This window comes from Malaclemys terrapin, chromosome 8 (assembly GCF_027887155.1).
Source record: "Malaclemys terrapin pileata isolate rMalTer1 chromosome 8, rMalTer1.hap1, whole genome shotgun sequence".
Classification (NCBI taxonomy): domain Eukaryota; kingdom Metazoa; phylum Chordata; order Testudines; family Emydidae; genus Malaclemys; species Malaclemys terrapin.
The window spans coordinates 34,849,705-34,867,890 of record NC_071512.1 but is presented as its reverse complement, the minus strand read 5'-3'; the positions used below and the strand labels follow the sequence as shown (position 1 = coordinate 34,867,890).

Here is an 18,186-nt window from a genome sequence, read left to right as displayed (position 1 = left end):
CTGCTTTACCGTTCCTTTACAGAACTGTAACCGCTGGTTTGCAGCCACGCGGTGGAGGCGGGAGAGGGGCAGCCGAAAGGGATCGTTCCCGGGGACAGCCGCGAGGGTGTGGGACAGGAGCAGAGTTCCTGCTTGCCGGATTGCTGGCAGCAGGGACCGACATTGATTTCAATGTGAAATGAGGCCATTGCTAATATTAAAGTTTTAAGCTGCCACGAGTCTATGGCTTACCATGTCTGCCTGCAACAGAAATTCCGTTGTCCTGACACGGTTCTCAAATGTGCTGTGCAAGACCCCAGGCACTGAATGTGAAGGCCGAGAATTCGACCTTGTGCTGAGTGCGCATGTGATAGGTGCTGTGCATGGTCTTGTTCACAGAGAAAGACTATGTTCTTTGTTCACAACTACATTTATCTTTCTGAGGAATTCACTCCCTTTTTCCCATTCCCACAGCCCCATCTGCGACTGTCTCACAACCTAGCCTGGCATCACACTCCCAGAGGCTAGCGAGGATTAGGCATAGGAAGAAGAGGACACGGGAGGACATGTTCTCAGAGCTTATGGCCTGCTCCCGAGCCCAGGCAGCACAGCAGACCCAGTGGCGGGAGAACTTGTCCCAAATGCAGCAAGCAAACATGGATCGGGAGGAGAGGTGGCGGCAGGAAGACCAGCAGGCGACTCAAACCCTGCTTGGACTACTGAGGGAGCAAACGGACACGCTCCGGCGCCTTGTGGATGTTCTGCAGGAACGGAGGCAGGAGGACAGAGCCCCACTGCAGTCCATCTCTAACCGCCCTCCCCCGCCACCAAGTCCCATACCCCCCTCACCCAAAGTGCACAGAAGGAGAGGCGGCAGAGTCCACGCAAACTCTCACTCCACCCCTGCAGAGAGCTCTAGTAGCAGAAGGCTCTCATTCCCCAAAATTTGACAAGTTCTTTCCTTCCCGCCTGACACAAGCCCCCGTCCAAGTTTCACCTCCCAGTTCCATGTGTAGTTGATAATAAAAAATATGTTTCTGTTAACTAATGTTTCCATCATGTTCTTTTGGAGGAGGGGGGGAAAGGGGGATGGTAATTGGACAGGACAGTCACCTTTGGCAGGGTACATAGGCGGGGGCAGGTACAGCAGCAGGGCACATACACAGTGCAGTGACTAGTTGCCCTGGTCAGTCTGGGAGGTGGTTTTCATGTTCTGTAGTGGGGGGTGGGTTGCTCTGTGACTTTGTGGCGGGGGAGGGCAGTTACAGATCTTAAGCGGCGGTCCTTATGCAGGATCACAGAGCCACACAGCAGGAGATCTGTAACCGTCCTCCCCCTGCCACAAAGTCACATAGCCCCCCCATACACACAGTCCCGATCAGGAGGGGTGACAGGCTCCGTTGAAAGAACCAGCCCACCACAGCGGAGCCTGTCAATCCTTGAGTTTAGAAGCTTTCTTTGCGTCACTACACTACACCCGCTCCGCACCACAATCCGCGTCCCAGTTTTAAAAAATTCCCGCGAAAACAGTAGTAAAGAAAACGGTGTTCATTAACAAAGTAGAACTGATTTTATTTCGAAACGTGTGTTGGAAGGGGGGGAGAAGGGGGTATGTAACTGGAGAGGATAGTCAACATTAACTGGGTAAAGAAACGGGGGCAGGTTCGGCTTCTCTGTACACAAACTTTACAGTCACAGGTTACCCTGCTCACTCAGGAACCTAGCTTTCAAAGCCTCCCGGATGCACAGCGCGTCCCGCTGGTCTCTTCTAATCGCCCGGCTGTCTGGCTGTGCGTAATCAGAAGCCAGGCTATTTTCCTCAACCTCCCACCCCGCCATAAAGGTCTCCCCCTTGCTCTCACAGAGATTGTGGAGCACACAGCAAGCTGCTATAACAATGGGGATATTGGTTTCGCTGAGATCACAGCAAGTCAGCAAGCTTCTCCATCTCCCCTTGAGACGGCCAAAAGCACACTCCACCACCATTCTGCACTTGCTCAGCCGGTAGTTGAAGAGTTCTTTTTCACTGTCCAGGGCGCCAGTATAGGGCTTCATGAGCCAGGGCATTAGCGGGTAGGCTGGGTCCCCGAGGATGACTATAGGCATCTCCACATCCCCAACAGTTATTTTGTGGTCCGGGAAGTAAATACCTTGCTGCAACCGTCTAAACAGACCAGAGTTCCTGAAAACACGAGCGTCATGAACCTTGCCTGGCCATCCGACGTAGATGTTGGTAAAACGTCCCCTGTGGTCCACCAGTGCTTGCAGCACCATGGAAAAGTAGCCCTTTCTGTTAATGTACTGGCTGGCCTGGTGGTCCGGTGCCAGGATAGGGATGTGAGTTCCATCTATGGCCCCACCGCAGTTTGGGAATCCCATCGCTGCGAAGCCATCTATGATCGCCTCCACGTTTCCCAGGGTCACTACCTTTGGCAGCAGTACATCAACGATTGCCTTGGCTACTTGCATCACAACAACCCCCACAGTAGATTTGCCCACCCCAAACTGGTTCGCGACTGACCGGTAGCTGTCTGGTGTTGCAAGCTTCCAGAGGGCTATCGCCACTCGCTTCTGGACAGTCAGGGCTACTCGCATCCGGGTGTCATTGCGCTTCAGGGCAGGGGACAGCAACTCACAAAGTTCCAGGAAAGTTCCCTTCCGCATGCGAAAGTTTCGCAGCCACTGGGATTCATCCCAGACCTGCAGCACTATGCGGTCCCACCACTCAGTGCTTGTTTCCCGTGCCCAGAATCGCCGTTCCACGGCATCAACATGACCCATTGCGACCGTGATGTCCTCGGCGCTGGGTCCCCTGCTTTCTGAGAGGTCTGTGCTACTCTCAGACTTCAGGCCATCACCGCGGTGACGTAGCCTCCTCGCCTGACTTATCTGCATCTGCCTCAGGGAAAGGTGTATGATAAGCTGCGAGGCGTTGAGAGCGGCCACAACTGCAGCGATGGTCGCAGTGTGCTCCATGCTCGCAGTGCTGTGGCGTCCGCGCTGTCACTGACTAGAAAAGTGCGCGAACTGATTTCCCGCCGGCGCTTTCAGGGAGGGAGGGCGGGAGTGATGGACGGATGACGACAGTTACCCAAAAGCACCCTGGACACATTTTTTTTACCCAGAAGGCATTTGCGGCTCCACCCAGAATTCCAATGGGCAGCGGGGACTCCGGGAACTGTGGGATAGCTGCCCACAGTGCACAGCTTCCAATGTCGACGCTTTCCCCGTTAGTGTGGACTCACAAAGTCGAATTACTGTCCTTAGTGTGGACACACACGTTCGACTTTGCAATATCGATTCCAAAAATTCGATTTAAGTAAAATCGAACTACTCTCGTAGTGTAGACAAGGCCTTACACACGTCTGCAACAAGATTAGTAAAACACCCGCAACCCTTGATAATTACCAAAGCTGAGTGTGGCTTTCGAGTGACACAGCAGCAGCCCATCTACCGCTGGGGGAACACAAGATGCATCCAGAGGGAGAGGCCAGTCCCGAAGAGTCCCCTTATTTACACATTGGTAATAGAATGACATGTCCCTTAAAGAAACCTTGTTAAGTAAGCAGTTTCAAGCAAGAGGTTCCTTCTGATTATTGATTAATCAGGTGTGGATTTTTCAGAACTTGCAGCCTTGAGATCTCAGTAGACATTCCTGGGGCATATCCTACTCTTTTAAAAATGCATGTATCAGCAACTTCAACACAATTCTTATCAGGAAGGACGCGGGGTCAAGCTGCCCTTTCTGAGGCATCCGAAAACCCCCCTCCCCTCCTGCCTTGGTCAAGCTGAGATTACTGAATGGCCAATTTACAGCTTGCTGACTAGGCTGTCTTTAACAATAAGTCATAGTGGTTTTAGGCACTTTACTGGTTTGCCAAAATCTCCCCGTACAAATTCATCAAAGATGGTGAGGTACAACATTAATGGGGACTATGTAAGTACCCAAGCCAGACAGATATCCACAAAACTCCCTCTGACTTCAATGGGAGCAGGAGCAAGATCTTTGTTTTCAGGCAGAAACACTCTGGGACTTCATTCCGTGGGCCATATGTTGTGTCATTGGTTTTAAATGTTGTGAAATCAATGCGGAACTTGACTTAAAAACCAATGGCACACCATGACAGTGTTTGTTGTGCAAGATGATGCAGGAATCATCTGATGAAATAAGTTAATTATCATTTGGGAATTTTCCTTGCTACTTTTAAAAAAATGCTTGTGCACTCTTTTCTTTCTTTCTAAGGCCTTGGCTACACTGGTGCTGTACAGTGCTGCAACTTGCTGCGCTCAGGGGTGTGAAAACGCCCCTCCCCCCCGAGTGCAGCGAGTGCAGCGCTGTAAAGCGCCAGTGTAATCAGCGCCTGCAGCGCTGCACGCTCGCTCACAGCGCTGCAAGCTATTCCCCTCGGAGAGGTGGAGTACTTGCAGCGCTGCGAGAGAGCTCTCGCAGCGCAGCGCTGTGAATCCCCAAGTGTAGCCAAGGCCTAAGGCTTGGCAGCCATATGGATACAAAGGTTAACATGCAACGCTTTCAGCTGTTCTTTTAGCAGCACACTGTACGATACTGAGTTCACTGATGCTGGCTGTGTCAATGATATCTGAAAAGAGTAAATAGCAGGTCTTGCCTCCGTCCCTCCCCTTCTGCTGGTTAAGCAAATTTAGTGTGGGCTGTTGCACAGCTGGTGCCCAAAGATTATGAAAAGGGAATGATCTCTGTGGTCTAATATGGTCAGAGTGACCACACAAGATGACTGAAGTAACAGAAGTCTTAGCTTTTACAATCAGCACAGAGATCATAAAAAGAGAAAACCAGGAGGGCTAAACATATAGGCAAAGACATCTCGCTAGGCAGCTAACTTCAGTGTGAGGCAAACCCCTCCCCACAAAAGGCCATAACTGCCATCTGCAAAAGTAATTTATTTTAACCATTTCACTTCAATTAATACTGAAATATAATTCGTCAATCATTTCTAGTCTGATTGGTTTTTTTATGGTCGAATATTGCTTTAATGGGATTGATTTTTGTTGTTGGGAATAGGCCTCTTGCCTAAAGCAATGGTGACCACTGAATACTGAGCAGCAGTGAGACCATCTGCCACCTGTCACTGTAGCCTTTATTTATGATTTCTCTTCCTGTCACCCCAAAGTTGAATAGGGCAGAGCAATAGAGAAGCTTCTATTAGGCAGAAATGCCAGGTGCTCTCCGTCTGGAACCCTTCAGCACTTAAACTGTCCTGTTGGGCTTTTAAGCTGGTTTTGCAGGGATGTAACAAAGAAAACTTCCTCCGTGAGGACACAGCCACAATGATGTTGTCAGGGATCTCACAGGCAGCCTGGCAAAGGGAAGCGCCAGATGCACAATCAGATGCTCTACACTCACGCTGCCTGTGGTCCGTGGGCATCAAAGGGAATGTCAGGATGGGTGCTGGGGCCCTAATGGGTGGCGCCAGTGTAACCCACATACCTCCTTGGTGTGGTTTTCTGTCCCATCTAGTGGCACTGAGACCACTTAGAGAGAGATAAAATGAGTCTGCTCTACAGCCTTCGCTAAGAGCCAGTTGGCTTTTAGTTCATGCGGTAGAGGCTCATGCACTAAGCTCCACAGGTCCCCAGTTTGATCCAGGCGGCAATCAGGGTTTGTCGGCGTTACACCAGCAAGACCATGTGAAGCCCCATAGAGCACCTGAAAGAGCCACAGCGACTTCAGGCCACATGTAGAAACACGCTGCTGTTATCGGCCCAATCTGTCAGGCCAAGCGAGAGAGCCCCCTGCTCAGGTCAGCAAGCTGCTCTCGGGCTTGCATGCAGGGAATCGCATGTCTGGCGGCACGTGTCCTGACAGCATCCACCGGGGACACCCCCCCGGAGGGGCCAGGGATATGGGGGGTGGGGGAGAGGGATAAGGGACAGCCCGGGCCAGGAACGCCCGGCAACGAAAGCAGCGTCAGCCAGGCACGAGCTATAGAAGGGGCGGGGCTCACAGTCTCCGAGGGCTAGGCTTATGGGGGCGGGGCGAAAACCTCCGGTAGGCGGAGCACAGCGAGTCAATGCGCCGATCTCTGATTGGTGGTCGAGGTCACGTGCGCGGGGCCCGAGAGGAGGTGTTTGTGCGCGCGATCAGCGAAGGCTGTGGAGCGTGCGCAGTGAGAGGCCTAGGCTGGGGGCTCAGGTAGGAGCCGAGTGGGGTGACCGGGAAGCCCCCCTCCATGAGGGGTTGTGGCGCCGCTCACGGGCTGTGGCAGGAGGGGGCGCTGGGCCTGTGTGGCGTAGGGCAGATTACAGGGAGCCACCGGACTTCCTGCCTTGTCCAGACAGCCGTGAATCTGCTGTCCTCAGGCGGCGCCCAGCGGGCTCGTCAGCCGGCGTGTACCTTGCGTCCTACTATCCCCCTCAATGTGCCCAGCTCCTGGCGTGCCTTGCATCCCACCTGCCCCATTGCAATGCCCTCGTGCCCCTCTGCCTCTTTCCTGCCCTGGGGAGCAGGTGACGGGTGTGTGGTGGCACCCATCCGCCTGTCCCTTGCAGATGAGGGGTCGCAGCAAGTAGTGTGGCCCTGCGGACTGCTGAAAGGTTACCAGCCCTTCAGGTTTGTCCTGGAGTCTAGGAATTAAAGAGTGAAACCTCCAGGCAATCTGTACAACTAAAATTGGCAACTCTACTGTGATGCAGGACCAAGTTGGCCAGGCATACAGCATGGCCCTTCGTGTTGGCAGTCCCCAGTGTGCATTCGCTGTGCTTTCCTCCCACCAGAAGTGAGGGGCCCTGATGGGTGATGCTCTTCCTTGAGCTGAGCCCCCCGGCTACGTTGTGGGCTGGGACCTGCTGCATGTGGCCATGGGAACCTTTATATTTAAAAATGGGGAGCTATATGCCACACAGTTGAACTCCTTGGGCTGCAATTTGAGCAACCTGGTGTATTGGGGCAGCAGTGGAATTGCCAACCCTCTAGGATTGTTGTGGAGTCTTCAAGGATTAAAGATTAATCTTTAATTTAAAGGTTGTTATGTGATGAAACCTCCAGGAATACGTCAATCCAAAATTGTCAATGCTAGGCAGTAGTGGTACCGTGGTGGGTGATACGCTACCCCTTCTCTGCTCTGTGCCCTGGGCTGGGTTACAGTTTTAACACTGGAAAAAGCGACAAAGAGTCCTGTGGCACCTTATAGACTAACAGGTTTCAGAGTAGCAGCCGTGTTAGTCTGTATCTGCAAAAAGAACAGGAGTACTTGTGGTACCTTAGAGACTAACAAATTTATTTGCGCATAAGCTTTCGTGGGCTACAGCCCACTTCTTCAGTTCCATTCTATGCATCTGAAGAAGTGGGCTGTAGCCCACGAAAGCTTATGCTCAAATAAATTTGTTAGTCTCTAAGTTGCCACAAGTACTCCTGTTCTTTTTATAGTCTAACAGACGTTTTGGAGCATAAGCTTTCATGGATGAATACCCACTTCGTCAAACGCAGAGTTTTAACACTAATTGTTCCAGCTCCATCTCTCTCTGCTTCATTGACTTGCATTCCATGTCTTAGGTGAAAACCATTTTTCTCTCCTGCCTATAGCTCTTACTACTTGTCTTCCTCTGTTGTTAACTCTATGAAGCTTTGTGGGATACAGTCTGTGTGAGAGAGAATATAAAATAGAGTTGTTTTGCACTGTTGCTTTCCATGGAAATTCTGGGTATGTTGGACTCTTTTTTTTTTTTGTGGCTTTGAAAATATCCAGGGAGAGATGCCTTTCATTTTTCGTATCCAATAGCTTAATCTTTTTAAAATGGCTTTAGTGTAAAGGGACACTGTCAAGTCAAATTTGACTCAAATTTAGATTTTGCAAAACTTAAAACTGATGTTTCCATGAGTTTTTATTACAGTAAAAACAGATTTTTATACTAAATTTTGTAATTTTTCTGTTTTGTTAGAAATGACATGAAGAAAGGAAGCAATATAATATATTATAAAGCAGTTCTTGATTTTACAACCTGTTGTAAGGAGTAGTGGTAAGGAAAGTAAGAAAATGTGTTTTTTAAATTTTTTCCTGACAATGAAAAAATATTGGCCTTGTGTCCTTTTAGCTACTTTTGTATTGTATAATGTAGGTCTGGAAATGAAAGGCAGCTTCAAAAAGAGCTCCTCCACTAATCTGTTTTTTACATTAGAAATCCAGGTCCTCTTCTGGAAGATTTTATGGGCTTGTTTACACTCAAACTTGCACTGAAAAAACTGAAATACTTGTAGTCTGTACCTTTTGTTATTATGATACTATTTCTGAGTGCGGACATTCTTATTTTAGAATAAAAGCGTCCAGTCAGTTTTTAGTGACCTAAGCTAAACCAAAACAGATCAGGAGCACTCTTAAGAGTGTCCACACACAAAACATCTGTTAAAATAACAGAGGGTCTTGTGGCACCTTTAAGGTCTGGTCTATACTACCCGCCTGAATCGGCAGGTAGAAATCGACCTCTCGGGGATCGATTTATCGCGTCCCATCGGGACGCGACAATCGATCCCCGAATCGGCGCTCTAACTCCACCAGCGGAGGTGGTAGTAAGCGCCGCCGACAAAAAGCGGCAGAATTCGATTTTTCCGCCGTCCTCACAACGGGGTAAGTCGGCTGCAATACGTCGAATTCAGCTACGCTATTCACGTAGCTGAATTTGCGTATCTTAAATCGACTCCCCGCTGTAGTGTAGATGTACCCTAAGACTAACAGAAGTATTGGAGCATAAGCTTTCATGGGTGAACGCCCACTTCATCAGACACCACAGGACCCTCTGTTGCTTTTTACAGATTCAGATTAACACGGCTATTCCTCTGATAATTAAAATAACAAATGGTGTGGGTTAAAACTGATTCAGTTATTTTGGGACAGTTCAGTTACTTTGTGCAGACCAGCCCTTAGCTGACTGGAGAACTAGTGAAATGGTAGCATTATATGAGCCAAGAGAGTGAAAGCCAAGCAGTTGAGAGGGGAAGAGGTTATTATTATAAGCCTACTAAAAATGATTTTGTTTTGTTTTTTAATCCTCCCATTTAACTGCAATGCTTGACTAACATTTTGGATAATGGAAGCCTTTATTAAACATTCAGTACTCCCATCCTTTCTGTTAGGCCAAGTTTACGCTTAAAAGTTTTGTAGGAGTAACTGTCAGTTAAGGGTGCAATCTGTTCATTGATTTTATTAGATTTAACTATGGTTGCAAAAGCCCTAGTGTAAACACAGTTACACCAACAAAAGGTGTTTTTTTTTTTTTTTTTTTTTTTTTCTTTTCCCCCTGGTTTAACTTATTTTGCTCGCTGAACTGGAACCAACTTTTTTGTTGTTTTTTTTGTTTTTGCTGATGTAATTGCATTTACACGAGTTAGCCTAGTGTCAGTATAGCTATACTGGCAAACCTTATATGTGTTCACAAGGTCATAGTGTGAGGTGGGTGACAAGACCTGCCTTTTACAATGGATCCTACAAGTCTTTATTTCAGCTATATAAGATCATGCAGCTCATATTTGCTCTGAGCTCATGTCGTCTTTGAAACAGTTGCATTGTTGGAGGTGGACTTTTTAATGTACGTTTTGTTTATCGTACCCTAAAATGGCTGTATTGGACCCTGCCATTTGCTCTGATCCGGTCCCAACATGATGGCTGCATAACTGCATCCAAGGCAGAGGTATCCAGAAAGTGGCCCCAAGGAGTTCTACAATGCAAATAGCACCATCCTTAATATAGAGGTGCATCTAGTGGAGACTTCTGTAGCTTCTCCTATGAAAAGTAAGTGTTGCATGTTGGGTCCTGTTGTCTATGCAGGACCACATCTCACTTGGAGCTGAGGGGGATGTAAATCTACTCCATTTATGGAAACTAAGTGTGATGTGTGAGTTCCTGGCAAGGTGCCAGCATACCCCTTGAATGTACAAAGCATGGCTCCACCCTTGCAATAAGGAAGTGACTGGTGACAATGATTAATTTTTGATATGCTACTACTACATTATCTTCTACTCTCTCATTAGTCCAATTCTGAATTTATTTACATTTAACAATAACAACGTCCTCAACAAGCCTCTTTTTGCCCATTCTGTCGAGGAGCATATCCTCATCCTTTCCCCCTACCCCCTCCAATCCCCACTTACTGTTTTTGTGTCACAGTGAAGTTGAGGTGGAGGCTTATTTAAAAGATGATTGGCTCAAGATGGACAGATATGATAGCATGTTCAATATGTCTCACGTTGGTCTGTGGAGGTTTTGTGAGGCTGAACTTGAGGATGAGAGCCAGGAGCTCCTGAGTTCTAATCCTGGCTCCGCTACTGACTTTCCTCTCTGACCGTGTGCAAATCACTTAAACTCTCTCTAACTCAGTTTCCCCATCTGGGAAATAATGCTTAACTCCCATTTGTGAAGTAGATGAGTCAGCTTCAGTTAATATTTGTCAAGCACTCTGTAGATCAGGAGTGCTATATAAAGCTAGCTATTTATTATTAACACAAAGATATTCTTAGCACCTGAAATGAGTGATGACAGAAAACACAGATTCTGCTGGGACATAGCCATGTAAAACAAGGCAGTTCTGCTTTGTAAATCTTTGAGTAAACTTCTTTGGCGTCATTAGAATTTTCACTCTCAAAGCTTCTGTTTCAAAAAAATCCCCAAAAGGCAAAGTGAAACTGAGCTCAAATTAACTGGGTTTTGTTTGGAAACCCTAAATAGGCTTGCTATCACTTGAAATTCAGCCCAAGATTCACCAGAGGTTTGCAAACTTTGCCCCCTGTTTCAGGTTTGTTGTGAAGCCTGGAATCAGGATTTCATTATGAACATAGCCCTACTGGAATACAGCAGTATGTGTGCATTTTCCTGTTAAGGAGTAGGCGCAGCTGCCCAATTGCACTTTGAGATGTATTATTGTCTCAGTAAAGTGTTTTTAAGAAATAGGCATGTAACTTTTATAAAACATTTTGTAACCATTAGCTTAAATTGTTCTATTTGGGACGTCTAGGGTGGATATTAGGAAATAATATTTCACTAGGAGGGTGGTGAAGCACTGGAATGGGTTACCTAGGGAGGTGGTGGAATCTCCATCCTTAGAGATTTTTAAGGTCCGGCTTGACAAAGCACTGGCTGGGATGATTTAGTTCGTGTTGGCCCTGCTTTGAGCAGGGGATTGGACTAGATGACCTCCTGCGGTCTCTTCCAGCCCTAATATTGTGTGATTCTATAATCCCATCTCAGGTAGGGAATGAGCTCCTAACTGCTCAGGAAACCACAGTCTAACAAAATAGTGATGCAGGGGTTAATAAATGTAATACATTATTATGAATGAACCAAAAGGCCTGGGGAAGTCCTAGCACTTGCCTATAAGCTGATGGGATCAGAAACCTGTCCCTGTGCAATAAACAGAAAGCTCTGACTGTCTCTTCACTGGGGAAAAAGGGTTGTTTGTTTGTTTGTTTTTTGTTTTGTTTTTTAAATTCCAAGATAACTAACTCAAATTAGTTATCTCACTGATTCTCAGACTGTGGTCGGGACCCCAAAGTGGGTTGGGAGACAGACACAGACACACCCACCCACCCCCCGACCCTGGCAGTGGGGCTTGGGCAGGCTCAGACTTCAGTTCCCTCTCCTTGGGTCTTGTAGTAATTTTTGTTATCAGAAGGGGGTCCCGGTGCAATGAAGTTTGAGAACCCTATGTAAATTTAAACTGATATGGTTTACGATATAACCTGCCTGCACAGACACTCTTAAACTGGAATATGAGTACTACTTTTTTGTTTAGCTTGGGAAGGGGTTTAAGCTATGCCCCCCAAAAAGCCACTCTTACACTGGAATAAGAGTGTCCACTTGAGGCATGTGTATGTGTCATATTGATATAACTGATAAAACTTTCCTGTGTAATCAAGACCTAACATGCTCCTTCTCAAGACGTAGTTGTTTTTAAAAGACACTGGCATTTTGAAAAGCCAACGCAAACTGGGATTTGTTGCAAACAGGGTGCCTTCCTAGGCTCTGCTATGAAACCTCTCTTAGGCTGGTATCTGTGAGAGTCTATTCCCTATGGGTAGCATATCTCAGCTATATCTCTTCATCAGGACCACCCTCCATTGGACTCAGCTCACAACAGCTATGGCTGGTCCCCCAGTGAGGTTCCTTGTTCAGCTGTTTTCTACTGGGCAAATTCTCTCTGAGGACCTTTATTTTTGTTCTGTGGTCAGTCCCAAGTTTGGTCCAGTTGCTCCCATTATCATGTAGCCATTCAGACGGCAAGGTATTAGCTGACACCCCACAGTCAGTATGGGCCTGCTATGCCCTTACCCTAACTATTCAGTCCTGAGATCCACTTGTAGTCCTCAAAATAGGTCATGTGGAGAGCTGCATTACAATGGCAACAAACAACTTCCAGGTGCTGTTTCCAACTGTCAAACAGTAAAAGAGAGGAAGAGGAATTGAAATGAGAGGTAAGCCCTGAGCATCTCCCTGGCTTTAAGCCAGTCTCCCCTGTGTAATTCATTTCAGCATCTGCACTCTAAGTGCAGGAATCTATCTTTAGTTTGATAACCTGCTCACTCTTGTTCAGTATGTGAGTTGGTTTCTAAACTCCAGTGTAAAAACTTTTAACTCTGGTCAGTGGGCAAGAGCATGAGCTGCGTTCTGTTAATGTTTGGCCCATTTTTCTACTTGGTGCAAATGTATAACATCTACTAACACATAGAATAGAGAATGTGCACTCTAATATTCTGCTTGTCTTTATTGCTTCTGTTATAACCCTCACAAAGGATGGGCAAGGATGATGGGGGATGGGTCACTTGATGATTACCTATTCTGTTCATGCTCTGTGAAGCACCTGGCGTTGGCCACTGTCGGAAGACAGACACTGGGCTAGATGGATCTTTGGTCTGACCCAGTGTGGTTGTTCTTATGGAAAATGTTGTGTCTTTAATGGTGACAATGAATAATTTCAGGTTAAAATTTGAACTTCATATTACATTGTGAAGACTTCTGCTCAATGTACAATTCCCAATGTTGCTGTGTATTAAGAAAGGTACAGAGAACAATATGTTAATGCCATTACATAAGTTGTTGGTATTCCTTCTCCTTGAATGCTTTGTTCAGTTGTTGTAACTTCATCTGAGAAAGAAAGTAGCAGAAATAGAAACAATGTAGACAAGTACAGCAAAACTCTTAGCGGCATGTAAGAGAGGTTTCATATTTCTGAAGGCATGAAGGGAGGCTAAAAAGATTAGGGCTACTTAACCTCAAGAGGAGAAGATAAATTAAAAAAAAAAAGGCACCTGATTAATGGTATATGAAACAAGAAATAATTTAAATGCTCCAGAGCAGGTCAGTCAGACGCTCCTTTTTATCCTTTCAGCTGCGTGCAGATCTGGTCGCCCCATCTCAAAAAAGAGATATTGGAATTGGAAAAGGTTCAGAAAAGGGCAACAAAAATTATTAGGAATATGGAACAGATTCCATATCAGGAGAGAGAAATAAGACTGGAACTTTTCAGATTGGAAAAGAGACGACTAAGGGGAGGGGGGAAATGATAGTTTTTTTAAAATCATGACTGGTTTGGAGAAAGTAAATAAGGAAGTGTTGTTTTACGCATAATCACAAGAACTAGGTCACCAACTGAAATTAATAGGCAGCAAGCTTAAAACAAACAAAAGGAAGTATTTCTTCACGCAACACATAGTCAACTTGTGGAACTCCTTGCCAAGACCATAACAGGGTTAAAAAAAGAACTAGATAAGTTCATGGAGGATAGGTCCATCAGTGGCTGTTAACCAGGGACAGGGATCCAAAACTGTGCTCTGAAGTGTTCGTATCCTCTGTTTGTCAGAAGCTGGGAATGGGTGACGGGATGCATCACTTGATGATTACCTGTTCTGTTCATTCCCTCTGGGGCACCGGGCATTGGTCACTGTTGAAAGACAGGACACTGGGCTTATTTGACCATTGGTCTGACCCAGGATGGCCGTTCTTATGTTCAAAGTGAGACTTCAGTTTTGTGCACATGGGGAAATTGACTTAGCTATTCTGGAATAGCTCCCTGAGCAGTGTGATGCTTCCCAGGGTTGTGAGGCATCTTGCATGAGGAAGCTGTGTCTGTATCTCCCAGAGGTCAGCTCCCCAACTCCGAGGGCAATACAAGCATTCCCCTCTAGGCCTGCGCAGGCCTCATTGCCTTTCTTCAGGTTAAGGAAAGGCACACTCCACCCTCTGCTTATCTCCCTGGAGTGTCCGGCTACTGTTCTACTAGGCAGTTACAGTATTCACAGATCTGTTGCTTCCAAAGAAACAGTACACTCCAGTTTACCAGTTCCATCTCATATCATATCACAGTTCTGCACACAGCACTTAGATATGTTTATAGTGAAATCAAGAATGAATCTCTGTGCTTTGTTTTGATTGTGATAGCAGGTAGAAGTAGTGGAAACAAATGGTTACAGATAAAATAAAATCGTAAGTCTAGGCTCTGGAATGTGTTTTAATTAATGTGGTACTCTCATGTCTTGTGGAGTATTGCACACCCAACATCCTTCCAGGCTGGGTGTGATCCTGCTTTCATAAGACAAACACGCTGTTAGTTTGTCTCTTTGGTGAAGAATCCAAAGTGTTCCTTGGTGCTCCCTAGATGTAGCAGAACAATCCTTTGCCAGTACTCATAAACAGGACACCCTCTGCTCATTATTCCTTCCAGTGGCTTTCCTCTCTTGTTGATTTTGCAATCTCTTGATTAGCATCAGGCTCAGTATACAAACAGACATAGATTGTGAGGTGGGCAATACACTTATGACCAGACAGAGATAAGCGTCTGTTACCACTTGCCGAAAGAAACATTTTTGAGGTATGTCACCTCCTGGTGACCTGCCTTAATCCCAAATCCTTAAGAATATAATTTTCAGTATAGGTACGTAACTTCTTAAATATTATCTGTGTATACATTTTGCAGTGCTTATGATGATCACATGCCACCCTTTGGTGAACTAATATGCATATATCTGACCCAGGGAATCCCTGTGAATTCCTGTACCCTCTGCCAGTTGGCACAAAGTGGTCCCTGAGTTACATATGAACACTATTCCAGAACAGAAGTGACTTCATTCTGGAATAATATTCTGCTATAGCTATGTGAGTCAATTTTCCTGTGTAGATAAGGACTCAGCCACTGTGTATTAATTGATTTAATCAAGAGTAACTGCTTTAATCCATATACATTTAACAGGAGAAAATATCAATGCATGGCTCTGACTGGTCCTAAATGCCCCCAGCACCACTTCCCACTGTCCTGAATTTAGAGCAGTCAGTGCCTTTCTGAAACACAGCCCCACCTTGTCATATTCTGAGATGTAGTCCAGATGAGTGAAGGGTTGTGTCACCACCTGCCCTGTAATCCGAAATGCCCCGTTGCTGTGGCTTGCAACCTGGACACCTGTAACCAAGAGATGAACATGCAGGTCACACCATGAGTGTCTGTGCGCTGTACATCCATGGATCAGCAACTCTGACCCCAGCAGCCTGCCAGCAGCACAACAGTTGCTTGTGGGCTTCTACCAGCTTTGGTTACCACTTGCCGGGTGACCCCCCCCCCCAACACACTCCCCGTCACAAATTTTCCCCAAACTGTGTGCCCTGAAGCATCCCACCTGCTCCTGGACCACTCGGAGAAATAATTAGGTTTGTTTGCTCCTTTTAAAGAGACAAAAACACATTAGTTTATTAACTTAACTAGGGCAAATACATCCTTTCCTTCAAACATAGCCCTTATAGTAAAAGTAAAACCCATTTATTAACAATAGGACATAAGTAATGTCAACTAAAAGGAATAAACATAGAAAGGGTTACTTAATCTAGCAAAGTACAGGCTTTGTTCAAGATGGTTTTTTTTTTTTTTTTCCTCTCACCAGTCTTCCTTCTTCCCAGCCATGGCTGACTTTCCCTCAGTTAGAACCTTCCACAGAAGTACAAGGTGCAGGCTTCCCGTGTCTTCCTAGGTGAAAGTTCTTTGCTTAAGCAAGTTTCTCACGTATATTCAGTTCCCAGCGACGTCAGCGGCTCCCCTCCATTTGGTTGAAGAATCCATCTTTCTCAGCTTGGGAGAGCCCTAGCCCTTTGTGCCTGTCTAGTGATAGATGCCAAAATGGCTTTCTGTCTCTGCTTATAGCTTCCAAAGTTCAATGACTTAGTTTAAAGAGGGCAAGATAACCTCATGCTGGTCTTCCGTTCCTGTGGTCTTTCTATTCCCCCTGCTGACTTTTGTATAAATGGGGCTTCCGTGTTTTAGGTCACACTTTGCTTAATTTCTTTGGAGACAGATAGCTGTCTTCCCTCCTGTCTGGGGAAAACCTGTTTTTCCATTTATTTGGTCACAGATTGTAAAGCATAATATCAATGAGTATCTATAGTTCCTTATGTAGTGTTAATGCACACTGTTCATGGTGATATTAATCACCAGTGTGCCATTAGCTTTCAGAAAGTATCTTACTTGATACGCTGTTATAATACAGCAATATTGTATGCAGTCAGTACAGTCATTTACTTATCGTTTGAGGTGCCACATGTCTTTATAACTCAGATAAAATTTCTCTCTCCTGCAGGGGAGTTGATGCCATGCTGTGTTCTCCCCACCTGATAGCTTTGTTTTTCTTATGTGTAAATGACCCTTCGTTATCTCTTCCTGACGAGAAGGCTGGTCAGAGAAGCAAACACATTCCTTTGTCTAGGGCATACCTGTTTACCAGCTCCCCAGACATGCCTGGCTTAAACATTTTTTAGTCAAATTCCATTATATGTCCAAAACTCTTAATACACACCCCCTATGTACATCATACAAGTATATTAATGGTCAGTGAGTTACTAGTTTTCCAATGACATATTACATGACTTCTTTTAGATACAGATTATAGCCATAGTGAGTTGGGGTACACCAAATTGGTCAGCCAGCTGAAACTCATTACCTGATTCCAGTGAGCCCTCTGGCATTGGGATGCTCTTAGGGTCACACATCCACTGTATCCTCTTTCTTTGCTGGCAACTGCATGGCTGAGCTCTGTCATTTTATTGTAGCCGTGGGATGAAATCCTCACCTCATTGAAGTCCATGGCAAAACTATTGACTACAGTGCAGTCAGGATTAACCCTGTTTTTACCACATTAATCTATTGAAACTGGTTAGCTTAAATATATTAACCATAATTCTGCTTCCTCTCACAAAGTTGCACTTGAGGAATGTTGGGAAAATGATGGCGGAATAGTGAATGGCACCCCTCGTTGTAATTCAATACTTAACCAATGCCAAAGTCCGGTGTTACATGGAGCATTGTGCTGCTGTAGGAGGCTGTATTTCCAATGAGATGTAAAAGCAAGTTCTTGTTCACTTGTTATTAAGGTTCCCGTAGCCCTTATACAAATATGGGGTGCCTTGACCAAATTTCAGTCTAGACCATTAGATTCTGCTTTCTTAAATTATCTCTATGGTTTCTCTGATTCTTCTTGTCTCAAAGGGCTGTGTAGTGTAATTAGTGCTACATAAACGCTTAAGGTACTCAAAAATATGGCTGTATCTGTTGGATGAATGTACATATATAGATATTGGATGATTTGGGTCTCAAATATAGTTTGTAAAACACTTGGCTTCATGGGATGAAAGAATCTATAACTTATTCTGGGTGTGTGTTGATAATACTATAGGATTTTCAGTGAGCAGGTTAGAGCAGTCCTGAACCATGAGTTTGTTGTTTGCCTGCACAGTGAGAATCTTTGCCAATAATTCACGAAGTCTGCTGCTAGTGTCTGCAAAGGAAGGGGAGATGCTTTCAAAACCTCTGAGTCACTGGGTTACAAGGAAAGAGTCCCTCTATAGATGTGTGTGGTGGTTCTGGGGAGAGGTTGTGCCAGGTATCTGCTTTTAAATTTCCAAATACATTTATTTTTTAACAACTGCCTATTTTAAACACAATGTTTTGTTTAACAGGAGTTTATTTTAAAAGGTTTCACTATTAATTTTAGAACTTTCATTTCAAGCATGTTTCTGTAAAATTGACTTTTTCAATGTCCTCTGCATTGTGCTCTTTTGCAAGAAATCTCTGCATAATTATTTCTTATGTACTTGTTCAGTCTATCAGCCAACAGATGTCAAGTGTAGCAAAATGCTATAATATTATTATGAACTAATAATAGTCATAATGCTTCTAATTGCCTGGCATGGCTTTTGATAGAGGCAGACTCAG

At 45.5% G+C, this 18,186-nt stretch overlaps 1 protein-coding gene across 1 annotated transcript in view; it reads left to right on the top strand.

Annotated features, from left to right (window-relative positions):
• Positions 1-6,026: 6,026 nt before the first annotated feature.
• Positions 6,027-18,186, top strand: part of SIL1 (SIL1 nucleotide exchange factor) — a 233,021-nt gene continuing 220,861 nt past the window's right edge. The window contains exon 1 of the mRNA XM_054037890.1: positions 6,027-6,148. Within this exon, the coding sequence (XP_053893865.1) occupies positions 6,027-6,148 (122 nt within the window). The remainder of the gene's footprint in view (positions 6,149-18,186) is intronic.